This window comes from Lampris incognitus, chromosome 16 (assembly GCF_029633865.1).
Source record: "Lampris incognitus isolate fLamInc1 chromosome 16, fLamInc1.hap2, whole genome shotgun sequence".
Lineage (NCBI taxonomy): Eukaryota > Metazoa > Chordata > Actinopteri > Lampriformes > Lampridae > Lampris > Lampris incognitus.
The window spans coordinates 32,907,951-32,926,058 of record NC_079226.1 but is presented as its reverse complement, the minus strand read 5'-3'; the positions used below and the strand labels follow the sequence as shown (position 1 = coordinate 32,926,058).

The 18,108-nt window shown below is 45.0% G+C and overlaps 1 protein-coding gene across 1 annotated transcript in view; it reads right to left on the bottom strand.

The window, feature by feature from the left end:
* Positions 1-18,108, bottom strand: part of kcnh5b (potassium voltage-gated channel, subfamily H (eag-related), member 5b) — a 173,144-nt gene that overhangs the window by 142,686 nt on the left and 12,350 nt on the right. Inside the window, exons 5-6 of the mRNA XM_056295501.1 lie at positions 7,259-7,374; positions 2,914-3,306 (exon numbers count right to left, since the gene is read on the bottom strand). Coding sequence (XP_056151476.1) covers positions 2,914-3,306; positions 7,259-7,374 — 509 coding nt within the window. The remainder of the gene's footprint in view (positions 1-2,913; positions 3,307-7,258; positions 7,375-18,108) is intronic.

Below are 18,108 nucleotides of genomic sequence, written 5' to 3'. Positions count from 1 at the left end.
TTGCTTCTAAAGGAAACATTGTGTATCTTCTAAAGGAAACATTGTGCACCTAATTGAACTAAGTTTTACCAAAGTGAAAGGGGGTTAATGTGTTTTCAAACAGCATGTTCCATTTTTCATTTTATGGTGTAAAACTTATGTTACCGAATGGTTACTCATTAAAAGTATTGTTGTAAATGAAAATATCATATAGAAAAATATTAATGTATTAATTGTTCAATAAAAGGGGCGATTTGGGGGGGGGGTGAACACTTTTGCAAGGCACTGTATGCATGTCACATTCTCTTTAGGGGCTAAGCCCCCCAAGGTCTCATCCGAGAATCACCCCTGACCACCCATTCACCTGACAGCAGGGGTGCAGAGCTCACTGCCACCTGGATGAAACATTGGTTATTGAAAGACACACACACACACACACGCACAGGTGCAAACGAACATACACAGGTAGGCAGGGAAATGTACAGAGAAGGGAGAAATGTACATGTTACGACTGTCAAGGTGCATAAAACAAGTGCACCTCTACAGTGACCTCATGTCACGTACACACACCAGTGAACTGATGGGGGGGTTGGTTTTTGTATTTACTGTCAAGTTTTTCCATCTTGAATGAGATCTGTCAGTGTTAATGGAATAAAGAAACACTAAAGAGAAATCTTCTGTTTTTATTGAACCAAAAGATGTCTTGCAAAAGCTGGTGCCAAAAAACTGTCAAGGTGAATAAAACAAGCACATCTCTACAGTTGTAACAGTACACACAGCCATCACAAGACCAGGTTTCTTTGCAACTGCGAACATAGCCAGCAGTGCTGCGCGTTCGCAGGTGTACGCTCTCACGCACACGTAAATGTGAATGACTGACAGAACATGAATGCACATGAACTCATACAAACATGCACATACAGGCACACACAGAAGTGGACACATGCGATTGTGTGTGTGTGTGTGGGGGGGGGGCATACTCATGCTCATACTCATGTGTATACTCATGCATACATGAGGATACACATAATACATATATGCAGACACACATTAATGCTAATGCACATATGCACACATGCACTCTCACACAATTGCACTACAGTGCAATGCAAAAGTACAACAATGCACAACATCTTTGTTCATACAGGCGGTGGTCTATGCTCCTTACAGGCTATACATTAGTCCTTTCATTAATGCTGAAGTCTAATTAATTCAACAGGCAATCAAGTGGAAAATTACTGTTAACAGACTTTAGGCGTTATTGATAAAGCTGCCTGATATTTGACAGGTGTAAATGGATGTGAAAATTACTGGCAATGGACCTGAGACGCATCCTTAAATGGAATATCACTCAGAAAAAAAAATCATGCAATAGGATTCAAGATCTATTCCCAATGGCTGATTCCCCGAAACCAATTTAGTGTGGAGCATGCTTAACCAGACACAGTTGGTCAAGCTCGGTGCCTGGAGAAAGCCTGTGAGGGAGAATTATGATGTCAGATTTCTCTTCCCTGATCCTTGAAAATGTATGTCAGTCAACCTAATTCAGACAAAATGTTGTCAAGTTTCTGTACTGTGCGACTGGAAATGTGTGATATTTCGACAAACTACAAAGAGGTGTCAACCCACCCCCTGTTCATGGACCAAAAAAGCTGACAAACCACTGCATTGTCATTGTAAAGCGCTTCTTAATAAGTATGTTAAGGAGAGAGCTGTGATTACTACATCGGAGTTGCCGCTGTTTTTTTTCCTGAATTTTGATTTGTTTAAAAATTGATAATTATCTTTATCTTTCTCTAATCTGCACCTTTAATCCTTGCTGCTTTCTTGGGACTAAATAAATAGTAGGGGCTACTAGATTTGAACGTATATATTTTTAACCTTCTTTCTGCCTTTCAGAAGATAATCTGAAGCGGGTTATGTGGGTTATGTGTCCTGATCTCTGCACTAGCGCCTCCTCTGGTCAGTTGGGGCGCCTGTTCGGGGGGGGGGGACTGAGGGGAATAGCGTGCTCCTCACACACGCTGCATTCCCCTGTCGAAACTTCTCACTGTCAGGTGAAAAGAAGCGGCTGGCGACTCAACGTGTATAGGAGGAGGCATGTGGTAGTCTGCAGCCCTCCCCGGATCGGTAGAGGGGGTAGAGCAGCGACCGGGATGGCTCAGAGAGCGGCGTGATTGGCCAGGTACAATTGGGGAGAAAAGGGGGGGGGAGATAATCTGAAACAACAGCCATAGCGAGGTGCGATTCCAGTAGACTGTAAGGGCTTTACTTCAGGTGCAGGACCATCTTTCAGTCCAGAAGTTTCAAAACCAAAGTATCGTCAGAACTATTTTTAGCTATTCCCACTATACACATATCATCCACCCACCCCATTTCACCACCCATTATAATCTAAAAAGTTTCCTCTACATCCCTTATCTAACAAATGTGTGGCCAGCTGTTGTGTTGTACTTTAAAACCCACCAAAAATTCTCAACTTATTCTGCATGTGCATCTACAGTAACTTCCCTGCCAATCACACAAACAGGTAATGCCAAACAACAGTTCCCTCTCTCAGCCAGGACTTCACCTAAATGTCATGTCCCTCTGCCAAACACACACCTAACTCTTCACAATTTCTCACCAAGAACTCATTCCACCATTTAATCTCCAAAATAAAAACAACAAAAAAACATTCAACCACCCTGCTCGACCTTCCAAAATGGGAAAGGGCACTCACAAACTGTGCTCTGAAACCAAAACCACACCACCTTCAGCTTCACCTTTCCATCAATCTGGCATGAACCTGCACCTTCATTCAGATGATGATCGACATCACAAATCAGCTGATGTGTTTTGTCAGGTGCTTTTTCTTGTTCAGCGAGCAGAAGATGGGCACTTCTTTGCTCAAACTAAAATAAAAAAAACAACATCTGACTGTCTGACAGGTACCTCATCTACATTCTCAAAGGCGTTGATGATGTCGTAGGGCAGGCACGAGAGCAGGTCGATGACAAACCAGGTCTTCAGGTAGTTCATCCGGATGAGCTTGGGGTCGGAGATCACCTCCCCGCCGGGCCCCACAAAGGTGGTGTGAAAGTTGAGCACGATGTCCACCAGGAAGATGACGTCCACCACGCTGTCAAGCACCAACCACACGATGTTGTTCTGCTTGGTCTTGAAGGAGACGTTGTAGGGTACCATGATGGCCGTGTAGAAGGTGAGGATGAGGATGACCCAGTCCCAGGTGGTCTTGAAGGTGCAGTAGTGCAAGATGATGTGAGGGGGCGTCTTGGGGGCCTCCTGCTTGTACTGCGGGAGGATGTCAGAGTTCAGCTGCAAGACCTGGGGACGAAAGACGGGGCGGGGAGGCGAGGAGAGAGAAAGGGTGATAAAAAAAGAGAGAGAAAGAAAGAGGGGCCATTAAAATAGGGGAAGGGCTGGGGATGGATATGCAGAAAGAGAGCGAAAGAGAGAGAGCAACAAGAGGAGCGAGGAGAGAGAGGTTTAGCAAGAGAGAAAGAGACTGAGATGGAGAAATAGAGAGACAAAGAGAAAAATATAAAGCTAGCAAGACGGAGAGCAACAGAGATGAACAAGCCGGGGCAAATAAAGAGAAAGGCAGGCTCACAACATTATTTAATTATACTTAATGTCCATTATGCCATGATCGACTTCTTTTAAAGGCGGGGTTGTAGTATGGCAATAAAGTAGATGAAAAACAGGAAAAATGAACAAGTACTCCAAAACTGAATTTCTAATTTGACTAACAGTCCTCCATCCTACTGCTGGAATGCAGGAGGAGAAAAAAGGGATGGAAGCAAGGGGGGTGGAGATAGAGGTCGAAGGCAGAAGAAAAACAGGACAAAGAGAGATATGATGTGTTTTTTCTTGTTATCTGCCTGCTGACATATGAAAGTATTTTGTAAGTAAAACCTTTCATGGAAAACTCCCCCCCCTCGCCCCTCGCCTTTTTTCTCCCCAATTGTACCTGGCCAATTACGCCACTCCTCCGAGCCATCCCGGTCGCTGCTCCACCCCCTCTGCCGAGCTGGGGAGGGCTGCAGACTACCGCATGCCTCCTCCGATACATGTGGAGTCGCCAGCCGCTTCTTCTCACCTGACAGTGAGGAGTTTCACCAGGGGGACGTAGCACATGGGAGGATCACGCTGTTCCCCCCGGTTCCCCCTCCCCCCCGAACAGGCGCACTGACCGACCAGAGGAGGTGCTAGTGCAGCGACCAGGACACATACCCATATCCGGCTTCCCACCTGCAGACACGGCCAATTGTGTCTGTAGGGACGCCCAACCAAGCCGAAGGTAACACAGGGACTCGAACCGGTGATCCCCGTGTTGGTAAAAAACGGAATAGACTGCCACGCCGCCCGGACGCCACCTTCATGGAAAACTCTTTTGGGTGTGTTGGCTTGGTGGTTAGTGGTTCGTTGGTACGATTGGAGCTCTTCTGTGTAGCGTTCCCTGTTGTTTCTGTGATTGCGCGGGTTTTTCCTCTGGATACTCAGGTTTTCTCCCCCGGTCCAAAGACATGCATGCTAGGTGAACGGGACACCCATTAGAACATCCCATTAGTCATGTGTGAGTGGTGTCTGACAGGTGGAGCTGCTCTGCGGCTGTAATGCTGAGCCACTCCCTGTCCGGCCAACGTAGGCAGTGGACTGACAAATTTGTCACTGTAACAAATGAATCAATAAAGAATAACTTCAAATTTGATTTAACTGAGCTTGTCTGAGCCAGAGAATGAGGAGGAACAGAGCACAGTGGAGGAAATGTGAGAAAAATGAAAAGGGATGGGAGACAGACTTCTGGCAGAAGAAACCCCTATTGTATTTTAGATCTATTAATAAGTTCCCCTAGCTGTATCCTGTCCCTTTTTTTGCAAAAGCATACTGCATGATACACAATAGACTACAACTGATTTTCCACTGCAGGGACACAAAAGGGGGCTTACGCATTACTCATGTTACCCCAAAACCAAATTAGCAGTAGAAGTACTTACTGCTGGGCAATAACCCAATATTATCATTTATCGTCTTTCGATGGTATTGTATTGCAATGAAATTCGGATATGTTGTGTCGTGATAAAGTTTTGTTGTCCAACAGTTCGATGCGGTTAACTTCAGTTGGATTCTTAAACATGGTGTTTTTCTATCTATATGCAGATGATATACGTATATTGATAACATGTGAAACTTTCCATGGTTATAATGATTATACTATTTTCCATATTGCCCAGCACTAGTCATAGTAGTAGTAGTAGTAGTAGTAGTAGTGGTTGTATTAATTGAAGTAGGATATGATATTGTTGCTAGGGCTACCAGTGCTGCTATTTGTATTAATACTATGACTACTAATGAAGAGTGTGTAAAGTTTAATTTTATGACCATTTTGAGTAAATCATGGTTGTTGTAGGCCCCACTTGGTGCAAACCTCTGTGGAAATCAGTCTGATGTTAAGTAAAAGGTCTGGGCCATGTTTCACTGAGGAGTAACACCTGCCCCACCCCACCTCCCGGTTTCATAGCTCCGGCACTGGATCCCATCTAATCCTCATCATCAGAGCTGCCAATCAAAAAAACATCCTGGTCCTAATAAATGAGACTGCCAATTAGGAACCCAGTGGTATTGTCCATTGAGAATGTATATGGGGGGGGGGGGAGATCAGCTTCTCCCCGAACCATGTACAACACATTGATGTGGATACCAGGCGCTCGTTTCAGGCAGATGGATCACCTGTGTAATCCACTGAGCATGCCCGGGACCCTGTGAAGCCTGATGCTATCCAGCACTGCTATGTCTAATAGGCGACGAGCGTTAGCTGCACCGTCCTTTATAAGAAACAAAGTTCTTCCCTTTCGTCTTGTCTGTTTTCTGTCTTCGTTCCTTCTTGCCCTCATTACTTCCTTTCCTGGTGTCTTTGTTGAGCTTTCCTTTATTCCTCTCTCTCTTACTCACTCCTTCCCTCGCTGCCCCATCTCTATCTCCTCCATCTGTCTTTTAATCTCTTACCCCTTTCCCCCTCTTGGGTCCAAGCTTCTATAATTCCTTCCTTCCTCCTCCCATGCTCCCTCCTCTATTCCTCGTCTTTTCTGTCTCTCTTATGTCCCTCTTTTCTCTGTTCCTTTTTCCTCTCTCTCTGCTCTCCCTTCTTTCGCTCCTTTCCTCCCTTCCCTCTCCTTCGACCATGCTGCTAGTGGTGCTCAGCGGAGACCTCAGGCAACCCATCCCGTGTGCCAAACGGGGCTGAAACTCAAAACAAATTTTGATTAAAGGATACAGTCCGCTGAAATGTTCATGAATAAAACAAACCGGTGAGTTCAAGCCACTTTGTTGAAGGTAAAGAAGACGCAGCTCATCCCCGAAAGCCATTTTCTAAATTTCCAGCAGTAACAATCATTGAAAGTGCTCACAGTGCACTGCCTCTGTCTCCCTGCCCGGCATGAAATATTAATGACACCCGCAGTCCACGGGAGCACAGCGTTCCCAGGAAGAGTCTGTGTCAGACAAATGCAGTTTGAAGTTGGTGTAAATGTGTGTGTGTGTGTGTGTGTGTGCGCGCGCGCGCGTGCATGGGGGGCGGGGCTGGATAATCTAGTAAGTGTTAATCTAAAAGTGTGTATGCGAGTGTGTCTCTGTGCATGCGTCTACATATCAATGAGGTGCACTTTTGAGCATATTTGTGTGTGTGTGTGTGTGTGTGTGTGTGTGTGTGTGTGTGTGTGTGTGTGTGTGTGTTTGTAATTTGTAGTGGGTCAGCTGTTAAATAGCCAATCAGTTAGTTAATCATGTGAAACAGATCAGAGTAGATTTGTAACATGGGTTTAGGTGTGTGTAAATAATTCAACAATTGCTAAATTGCTATGCTGGCATATTTGCTGTTTACCTACTTGCATGTACATCTGTGCACAGCTGTACGTATGCGTGTTTGTGTGTACATTAGTGTCTGTCTGTGTGTATGTGTGCAAATGTTTCTGTGCATTCGTATACATGTGTTTTAGTGGGTGCTTCTATTTACAATTGTTTGTGCATGTGCGCCTGATTTGCAAGTGTGCCAGTGCAAGTATATGCAAGTGTTTGTCTGCATATGTGTTTCTCTGTGTCTGTAGTCAAGTCAAGTCAGTTTTATTTGTATAGCCCAATAGTGTGCATTAACGTATGTCTGTTTGACTTTCTGTCAGTGAATATGAGTATGAGTTAATGAATGCGTGTAAGTTTGTGTTTGCATGCCCGTGTGTGTGTGTGTGTGTATTTGAGTGTGTGTGCGTGACAGCTTGCCTACCTCTGCCAGTCGGGACTGCTTATGGCTGACTTCATGTTTGCTCATGGGCGCCAGCTGCTGTAACGTGTTGCGGTTGTTGGTGAGGGCCCGCGTCAGGCGCGCAAACTTGGTCCATCCTGCAAGAATAAATCATTCATCACACCGAAGGCGAAACTCACCACTCCATTAAACTCCCTTTAAAAATGTATGGCAGCTCTTCAGAACCAACAGAAATACAATTGGGGTCAGGCGCTCAGCACGTTAGCGCACGGGGCTAATATAACCAGACTGGGTGATCCAGTAAGCATCATAAACCAGACCAATCTCACAAGCTGATCCCATTGATCTTTCATGAGACTGGGTCTGGCTTCCCTGTCACTGAGAGTGACATGAAAAAAGGCAGGTCTGTGCAAAAAGTGGCTGGTCCAATCACAGCTTCGGAGACTGATCTGAGGAGGGGGGCTGTTCGGGTAAGGTGCAACCCAGCCGGGCTGTAAACAAGAGTGGCGGCGGTGGTGAATGGTGAAGTTAGTTGTGTGGTGTAAATCATATCACAGAAAAACACATCAGAGGACACAGATGAAGCATGCAAGGATGTGTCCGCTGTTGCTTTAGAAATCACTCAACAACTACAAGATGTATGACTTCAGTTGGGACACAAGGCAGCTGGATTGTAAAAAAAAAAAAAAAGGACTGTCCACTGTTTGGATTGATCTTGGGTTTTTGGAAAAGGGTCTAAACGGGAGAAAGCGCAGACACAATCTCTCAAGGAAGAGCAGAATTATAAACTTGCAGGACTGATCTGTCTTGAGAGGCTTCAGTTCAGTCCCAGTCGCTTGGCCCACGGAGATTTGGAGCAGAGGAGAAGAGAGCAAATAGAGACGTCATCCTTCAACCTGTAAGCCCGTGCACCAAGCCCCTGTGACAACAAGCATCGCTCTGCTGAGGTCTCCTTGGAGATGTCCAATCGAGTTTTCGTTGTGAACAACTCGGTTCCATCCACAAAGTTTTTCACTAAAACAAATCGTGTGTAACCTTAAGGCCTAACCAACACATTGAGTGCATTTCCTACCTCAAAACATTGGCAAAGTCTTTTTCTTTTCTTTTTTTCCTTTCTTTGAAGGTTTTGAAAGCTGCGTTGTTTACGTCAACTTGCGATCTTCTTCTTCTTCTTCTTCTTCTCTTTTTACAGATGGGATATGGCACGTTACCGCCACCAACTGTTGAACAGCCTCACCAGTATTTGCGCGATTTCTTTCATTGTGCTTTGGTTTGCTCTATTCTACACTACCTTTAGGCTTAAGTGTTGCACAAATAAAGTTTGCCACTATTAACTTAAACTTTAATATCCAAAAGTGCAACTGGGCTTGGTATATATCCGGGAAGACGTTTCGCCTCTCATCCAAGAGGCTTCCTCAGTTCGTGCCTTTCTGACTAGACCAAGCTAGTCTGACTGGCTGGTGATGAGACTCAGATATTTAACGACGGCTCCTAGAGGATAGGAGCCGTCGGAGGAGACATTTCTTTAAAACTTGTTAAATAAATCCAAACTTTTATGCTTTTTTTTAAATAAACCATCCAAATGTAGCGTAATTTTTGCTTCGGCTGCTGAATATTTCATATGTTCTGTAGATACATCTTTTCACAATTCTTCTCTTTCTCCCCAGTTGTACTTGGCCAATTACCCTACTCTTCACATCCAGCTTCCCACCCGCAGACACGGCCAATAAGACGGGGATTCGAACCGCCAACCCCCGTGTCGGTAGGCCACGGAATAGACCGCTACACTACCGGGGCGCCAGGAGTTTCCAACCTTTTTTGGCTGGTGACCCCACTTTGAAGTCACAAAACTCTAGTGACCCCAGACATTCTAGAATTATGCTAGAATTAATTTGTTGCAAGAACATTTTCATTTTAGAGCACATTTAGGCTCTACCCATGACAGTTCTGTATATTTATTATGTATTTATGTATTATGGTTGGTGTCTCTTTTTTGTGATCTTTTTTTATGTCTTCTACTTTTTCCCCAACACAAGACCATACAATACAAAAACAACGGAAAAAACATACGAAAATTACATATATATACATACTCAGACTGCTCAGATCCCCCGTCCCCACAGGACCCATGATTGGTGTCTCACCTATTTAATGGGACAGTTGAGCTTGCACATTTGCTGCAGCCTTTCAAAGCTTGGTGATGTAGTAGACAGAGCGCTTCTCATCTCTGCAGTCGCGAACGGGACTTTGACTTCATGCACACAAGAGCACTAAATCCGGCTTCACACAAATATGTTCTTCCAAACATATTTGTGCGTTCTATCACATGTCAGTTCAATCAGCTGTTCAACAGCGATGGCAGGTAGGTCCACTGAGCCGGCATCACAGTGGAATGGGTCCCTCACCCAGTCAAACTTTACATATCCAAGTCTGGAAAGTAAGTGGAAAAGTGCTCTTCTAGGCGTTTCAGGTGCTCGCACATCATCTTTGCGGAGTCATCGATACTGTTGTCTGTTAGAAACTTGCTCAGCTGGGGGAAAGGGGTGATGTTTGCTTTTGAAAGGCTTTCTCTCCAGAACGTGTTTCCCCCTGAATCCATCAATACGGTCACTCATCTGCATAATATTCTTGTTTTCCCCCTGCATGCTTATATTCAGTTAATTAAGTTTTCCAAGATGTCCGTTACATATGCAACGAGGCACATTTTTTGCTGGTCACACAGGAAGTCGACAAAATCTGAAAACACCAACAGTTCACTTCTCAACCTGAAAAATTGCTCCAGCACCCTACCTCTCGACAACCACCGTGCTTCTGTGTGAAAGAGCAAATTGTCGTGTTCAGAGCCCATATCGCCGCATAGTTTTGCATTTGCGTTTGTCTGTTTTTGTGGAAATAGTGTCAGACATAATTTAAGGGGGCGTCCAGGTAGCATAGCGGTCCATTTCGTTGCCTACCAACATGGGGATTGCCAATTCGAATCCTCAGGTTGCCTCTGGCTTGGTCAGGTATCCCTACAGACACATTTGGCCGTGTCTGCGGTGGGAAGCCGAATGTGGGTATGTGCCTTGGTCGCTGCACTACCACCTGCTCTGGTCGGTCGGGGTGCCTGTTTGGGGGGAGGGGGAACTGGGGGGAATAGCATGATCCTCCCATGCACTACGTCCTCCTGGCGAAACTCCTCACTGTCAGGTGAAAAGAAGCGGCTGGTGACTCCACATGTATCAGAGGAGGCATGTGGTAGTCTGCAGCCCTCCCTGGATCGGCAGAGGGGGTGGAGCAGCGACCGGGATGGCTCAGAAAACAGGGTAATAATTTTGGCCTACTTTGAAGCTTATTTTCCTGATTAAATGCAAGATTGTTCTTTTCAGACCTAACCCTAACCCAAGCACTTCAGGCCCCATACCTGCAGTAATGCCCTGGATGGTCAGCAGGATTGCTATATATATATACTAGATACATAAATATAGTACATCACCCCCAAAGCAAATTCTCTAGTGCAACATTAATGCGTGAACGCAGCAGCAACAACAAACAAATGAGAAAATGTTACACTTCTGTACGTGTATTGTATTCATAACATGCTAGGTCTGGATTGAGCTGCCGTCTGGTCCAAATGCAGACCGAGGTCTGGATTTTAAGAAGTCCTGCTGTACACGTTTGATGAAGAAAGACCATAATATTGCCTCTTTTCCACACTCTGACCCAAGCCACTGTTTCATTGTTTTGTTGTTTTTTTTTATGTTAGCAGCGGCGCTTCAGGGAGTAATTTGTTTCAGCTCCACATCCATTCCCTTCCCAGTCCGAATTTATACTTTAGTGTTGATGGTGTTTACAACAAAGTTTTTCATTTGAAGGCTTTCTCCTAGTAAAATAACTCACTCTATGCGTAAGATTCACATTTGGTGTGGTTTCAAGGGGAAATTTGGCTATAAAAAATAGTTTACATGTTCTCTCAGTGCTGGTCATTTTCTCGCTGTCCCAGATGAATGGGAAAACACTGTGATCTATACACAATGTGACAGGGCCAATATTTAAGGTACTTCTACTGTACTCTTCTAAAAATAAAATATCCTGTTGGGCCAAAGAGCATCACAACAAAGGCACACCACGTACAGTAGTCGTGAACCATGACCGAGCCAGCCCTTTGAAGGGACCATTACAAGTATAGAGTGGACTTTGAAACAGCTTTGAACCTTTGGGCTTTTATTCCCCTTTATTCCTATTTTTGAATAGAGTTGAATTAAGCCATTTGCTACTCAGCTCAGTGAGGTGAAAGGAGGTGAACATCAATACTCTATAATGACCCATAGAGATGCTACTATTTACCGCGTGGCAGAGATACAAATGGGACGCATTGTCCTCAGCCAGTGAGCTGATGCTGCATTACCCATCTACCCTTAAGGTACACTGTTGTAGTGCTGGCGGTGTAACATTGTGCACATCCTGAATGACAGGGCAGATTGACATGGTGATGTTCTGCAGCACACTATGGTTGCTAAAGTTAGCCTTGGAAAACCAAGGAGACAATGAAACCTGGGTGCTCTTAGCCAAAGAACTACTTCGACTGTCCCTTCTCCCCGCAAGGAAGACTGTTTTAATGATGAACACGTGACTGTCTGTACACTGTAACTGTACTATGTCATGTCAACCATCACTATACAGTATTCTATGATAGAATACTGTATCATAGATCTTCCTCTTGCATCATATTGGATATATAACATACATATATGTATGTTATGTTATGTATGTTCTTGCATCATATTGGATATATATAACAATATGATGCAAGAGGATGATCTATGTTACTGTATTCTATCATAGAATACTGTATCATAGATCATCATATTGCATCATATTACATCATAGAATTTCTATAATGCAATTGTGCAACATGAGAGCAGGCTAATATGTCATCAGCAACAGTGTCACTTTAATCACCAAGTACACAATAAAAACTGTGGCAAGGGTGCACAGAAACACTGCTAGTTAGTCATCCAGAGTTTGGGCATCCAGACTAACACACGTGGTAAAAAGGACTACAGGACCTCATGCAAAATGCAGAGGAACAATTTATGGCAGAGACTCTGAAATAAAGGGAACTTTCCATCGCAGCCAGCAAGTCTGAGGAACAGAGACGTTGTTGTGTGACTGGATGGGGATGGTGCTAAAAATAACCAGGAAGGAGTGCTGGCTCACGCTCAGCACTCAGAAATAAATCCAAAATGAGATTCTAATCGGCACGTTCACCGTGAGGGGGACCCACACTTTAACCGCTGACAACCGAATCACAAATACCACGTTCGCCTGAAACCACCTGCAATTTATGGTGTGTGTGTGTGTTGTTTGTGTGTGTGTGTGTGTGTGTGTGTGTGTGTGTGTGTGTGTGTGTGTTGGGGGCTGTTCATTAATGAGGGGGCAGGCATGTGTGGAACAGCTCATCAGCGCACATCCTCTGCAACATCATTTGTTCTTTACAGCTGACAGAACATGGTGCACACACTGATATACAATTCCTCGTGCTGTTTAGTTTAAGCACCGGTGTTAAAGCCCGGCTTAGATTTTAGAGGATGGGAGGGATGAAAGACAATGACGGGGGGGGGGGGGTTGAGGTGGGTGAACGTATGCCATTGGAGTTCTCAAAAAGCTGCTCCCAATTACTGACACAAAAAAGACCACCGGGAAGAGAAAGCAGTTCGCATGGATTAAGTATGAAATCAAAAATTTCAAGAGAAATTCTCTCTGAATTTGGGAGGCAATTATGTGACTCAAGAACATTTCTGACTCCAGTTAAACTAAATTGGGGAAAAAAATGTAAAAAATGGATGCCTCACCCCAGGCAGAGGTGCCTACTCACTTGCGAAGTTGAAAACCTTGGAGCATTACGGGAACAAACTGTTAACTTTTGTGTCGTGCCTTCGTCGTTTTGAGACGGGTAACAGTTGAGAATGTGCGCCGTCGGGGAAAAGAGTCAATAAATCCAACCTGAACCCGAGATTCGACGATTCGGTGAATACAGACGCTCTTTGCTATGCTTGGATCTCGTCGCTTTTCCCTACCGCACCCGACACATGCACACACACACGCACGCACGGACACACAGGCGGCTTATATTGACACTCTGTGACCTGGCAGGCTGCAGGAAATGCGTGGCTGTGAGGTATCCAACGTGAGCCCGCTCAGCTGCAAACACCACAAGCGCCGTATCTCACCGTCCCCTCGCATCCCCTCCCCACAGCCCCCCCAACCAATGAGCTGGTTCAATGGTGGCATGAACTCACGTTTGTAGCGGCCTCACCCAGTACCGTCCATGCAGGGTCTTTGTCCACATCTGCATCTAAGTTTATCTTCATTTGATGGCTGGGAAAGCTGGCACTGGATCAGCTGGGAGAGCTTGGTCTGCGGTGTCCTGTGGGCCCAGGGACCATGGCCTTACCCGGAGCTGTGCCCGAAGAGGAAACACCAAGGGCGGTCTGACAGGACATGGAAGCTGGGCAGGCTAAGCTAACTGCTAGCCCATGCAGACTGGCAGTTCCAATAATACCAAGGGCGGTCTGGCGGCGGTCTCGCCTAGTATTGACTGTGTTTTTGGTGTCGTCCTGTGGAGCGCGGGGAGGTGTGTCGAAGGTGTCTGGCTGGGAGAGCTGGTGTTGGATCAGCTGGGGGAGCCTGGTCTGCTGCATCAGTTGGGCCCTAGGACCACAGCCCTGCCTGGAGCTATGCCTGAAGAAGAAACACTGAGGGTGGTCTGACAGGACACGGAAGCAGGGCAGGCTAAGCTAACTGCAAGTCCCTGCAGACCGGCAGTTCCGACAGTCATCCTGACTGGCGTTCGTTATCTTGGACAGCGATTTGTTTTGATGCTTAGTTTGGATATATGTGTTCTTAGTTTGGATATTTGTGTCCTTGTAGTTTTTGGATGTGTTTTTGTCTTTGTGTTGCACTGTAACTGCTCGGCCATAAAGGGGTAATCTTCTTTGGCAATATCTATTATCATAATAGTCAAAAATATCGCCTTTTACTCCCTGGGTACTTATCAAATTATAGGTATGAGGTGCTGTACGGAGTAAAAGATAGGAAAAAAACTGTGAACACACAAATAACAAAGAGCAAATGTGTGGAGTCATTGAAACAACAAAGAAAATGACTGAACGCATCATTGCACGGGTCATAAATCAAATAGAAGAATGCCTTGAAAGTGTGGTTTTTTTAAAGTGATTTAAGAGGACGTTGATTCATTGGACAGGATGTACCGGAGGCCCTAATGGAGGGACGTCGATCATCTCATGTCGTTAACATGGACAGTGACATGAGCAAGACAGCGGCCAAACAGCATCAGGCTGCTGGGTAAGGCCGCGTTCGTCATTGATAATCAGTCAAAAGTGTTCAAATATACCAAAAATGCTCAAAAACTTTCAAGACACAGACTTATACTGATGACATCCGTGATTCTGTTCTGTTATTTTTACCGTTTGCACAAAGTATACGTATTTTCGCTCAGTAAAGAAAAATCTGAGAAAAAAATTATTTACCCATTGACTCCATCCAGAATGAAGGTCTTGTGTTGACAAGCTGCTAGAATAACTCGGAGGTTTCTGTCTAAACCTGTAAACCCCTGCTCAGAGCCACTGTGCCAGTCCAATTTTTTTTTTAAAAAAAGACCATTTCCACAAAGGAATCAATATCGCAGTATTGCCTTTCACCACTATTATGAAAGCACAAATGTCATAAATACAGTGGAAAATATTCAAATTATTGTCACCAAAGCCAATGATGAGGATTACCAGTGAACAAACCACGAACGAGAGATACGAGCGGACCGGCTGACAAATAACGGGAGGAAGGGGGAGAACGGCTCACCAGAGTGATTTACATAATGTCATAATTAGACTCATCATGACTAAATGGAGCAAACGGAAAGCAACAAAAAACAGATTTATATCCTAAAAGACATTATATATTGGACATAAGTGGGGTTTGAATAAACAAAATACCAGTGGGACCCCAAATTTATCAGCTCTCATCTGGTGTTTCACTATCTATGCTATCTATACCATCACTTATAAAGTGGAACAATCTTCACTACTGAAATGTTTTTTTTTCTTTCATCCCCCCCCCCCTTTTCTCCCCAATTGTACCCGGCCAATTACCCCACTCTTTCAAGCCGTCCCGGTCGCTGCTTCACTCCCTCTGCCAATCCGGGGAGGGCTGCAGACTACCACATGCCTCCTCCGATACATGTGGAGTCGCCAGCCGCTTCTTTCACCTGACAGTGAGGAGTTTCACTAGGTGGGTGTTGTGCATGGGAGGATCACGCTATTCCCCCCAGTTCCCCCTCCTCCCCCGAACAGGTGCCCCCAACCAACCAGAGGAGGCGCTAGTGCAGCGACCAGGACACATACCCACACCCGGCTTCCCACCCACAGACACGGTCAATTGTATCTGTAGGGACGCCCGACCAAGCTGGAGTTAACATGGGGATTCAAACCGGCGATCCCCATGTTGGTAGGCAACAGAACAGACTGCCACGCCACCTGGATGCCATACTACATAAAAGTTTGAGTGAACGTTTTGAGGTCAGGTTGAATTCCCATGTGTTAAATGTGGGTAAAGGCTAGCAGGCAGTCAAGGCACCCTAAATAAATGCTCTTTAGACAGCAGATAGGGAGACATAGCGGGAGAGACAACGGAGACCAGGATTCAACAACTGGGGTGTATGTGGAGAGATGGGGGACATGACTGGTCGACTGTTGCTACAGCCAATATGTGAAGTCGAGCAACCTGACATGCTGATAAAACTCTCACGTGTTCTTTGTTCACTTTGCATCAAATCTACGGCTGAGTCCGTCATGTGACAAGTTGTGAGTTGAGTCATGGTTGTCCCCGCCCAGTATGTGCTGGTTTGTATTGGTGTCTAAGCACGGGTAGGTGTTTTGTACTCAAAGGCAAATACTCGTTCTGCTTCTTGTACTTGGTAAATAAATGACAATTTTCATTCCACACAGAAAATGAAATGAGTCACTGATCAGTCTGTCAGCGGTGTTGTTGCAAAACGATGCATGCAAAACACGTATTATATTTTGCTACGTAGCTGTGGATCCAAATTCTTTGAATAAAACTAAATAAAAAATTCAGGCTGAGTAATGATCTTTCCTTCAGCAGCAGCCAGGTCTGACAAACTGCAGAGCACTGATATGTCACTGCTGGTTTGACTCAAACTCTGAATACATGTTCAACCCATGCTAACCATGTGTCACTACACAAACATGATGATGGGTAAACACAATACACTGTGGCTCTTTGGCTTTTCAGCAGGTCTGTGAATCGGTGTTGCAGTGTGCATGTGAATGAATGCATGTGCGCTTCCTGTTGGCACTGCATTCAAATGTGCATGTGCCAACGTGTCTTTGTCTAGGTGAGTGTGTATTGGTATGTGTACCGCACGTCTGTAAACATGTAGTTGTATATGTGCTTATGTATACATGCATATGAACGAACAAGGGGACAGCAGGGGTATGGGGACTCCTGTGGGTGGGCTGGATCCTTGTTAAAGGGCAAACACAGCCGCTAAGCACTGCCGAGAACTGCTCCCGGGGCAAGCAGCTGACACTGCGCATCAGCCCGGGCACAGCGGAGGACGCCAACACCAACATCTCCCATAGCTCCTGAAAGCATCAGGCCCTCCTCCAACACAACCTGACAGCTCGACACGTTTCCGTCTTTCAGTTCAAAAGACAAAAGACGAAACCCTTTTATACAGAGCCAGTGATGAATGGTTTGGGGCTGGGATTCTCAGAAAAAGGGGGGGGGGTACCCATGAATAATTTTTAAGAGGAGAAGAGAAACAAAGAGAAGATGACGATGAAGAAGAAAGAAGTTCAATGATCTAAGATTTTCTAAATAAATCTCGGTGACGACAACCAGTAGAGACAATGGGGCATCACACCATGATCTCATTTAGTTCTTATTCATGAATTTCATCAAATGTTGCCCAATACATCTCCCAGCCTCGCCTGTAACACTTCACCGAGGACTATCTAATGTAGCACATATATCACAAAGACATTCTCCGTACTTGGTGATTAAATGCATCAAAGACCCTGGCTGTTATTCATTTGTTTAAATGTAATTTGTGCCTAGATGCATTTATTTGGGTGGTAGATTTAAAGGATAATTCTGGGGGGGATTATAACCTGGGTCTTATTTTCATAGTTTTCCGTCATCGTGCATATCGGTTATGATATCATTTGACTCATCGGCTTTATTTTGCAGATTTTGGATACGGGACCACCGCTGGACTCAGCATTACAACGGGGTCTTATGGGGCAATGGAATACAAGTGTCCGGCGTCTTTCAACTAGTCCAGTTCAAATCGTTTATCTAAACCACGTATTTGGAAGTGAAAGGGAAGTTAAAAGTTATTGTCCTAAATGTCCAATGTTGACAACAGTTGATGGAGTTACTCAGCTACTTCCTGGTTCAATCTGCAGGACTGACCAGCTTATATGGGCTACTTACCTTAGGCAGTAGCACACATTCTAACCGACGCACTAGGGTGTTTTTTTTGTTTTGTTTTGTTTTTCAGCCGAAAGGACAGGTTTAAGGCTCTATTTCTGTTGCTCTGCAAGACACTGTTGTAAAGCTACACCTGGTGGTGGTCCCCTGTCCAAAATCTCCAAAATGAAGCGAGTCAGTAGAATGATAGGTCTGACAGGACGCGGAAGCGGGGCAGGCTAAGCTAACTGCTAGCCCATGCAGACTGGCATTTCCAACAGTCATCCTGGCTGGTGTTCATTCTCTTGGACAGTGATTTGTTTTCTGTCTAGTTTGGATATATGTGTTAGTTTGGATATATGTGTTCTTGTAGTTCT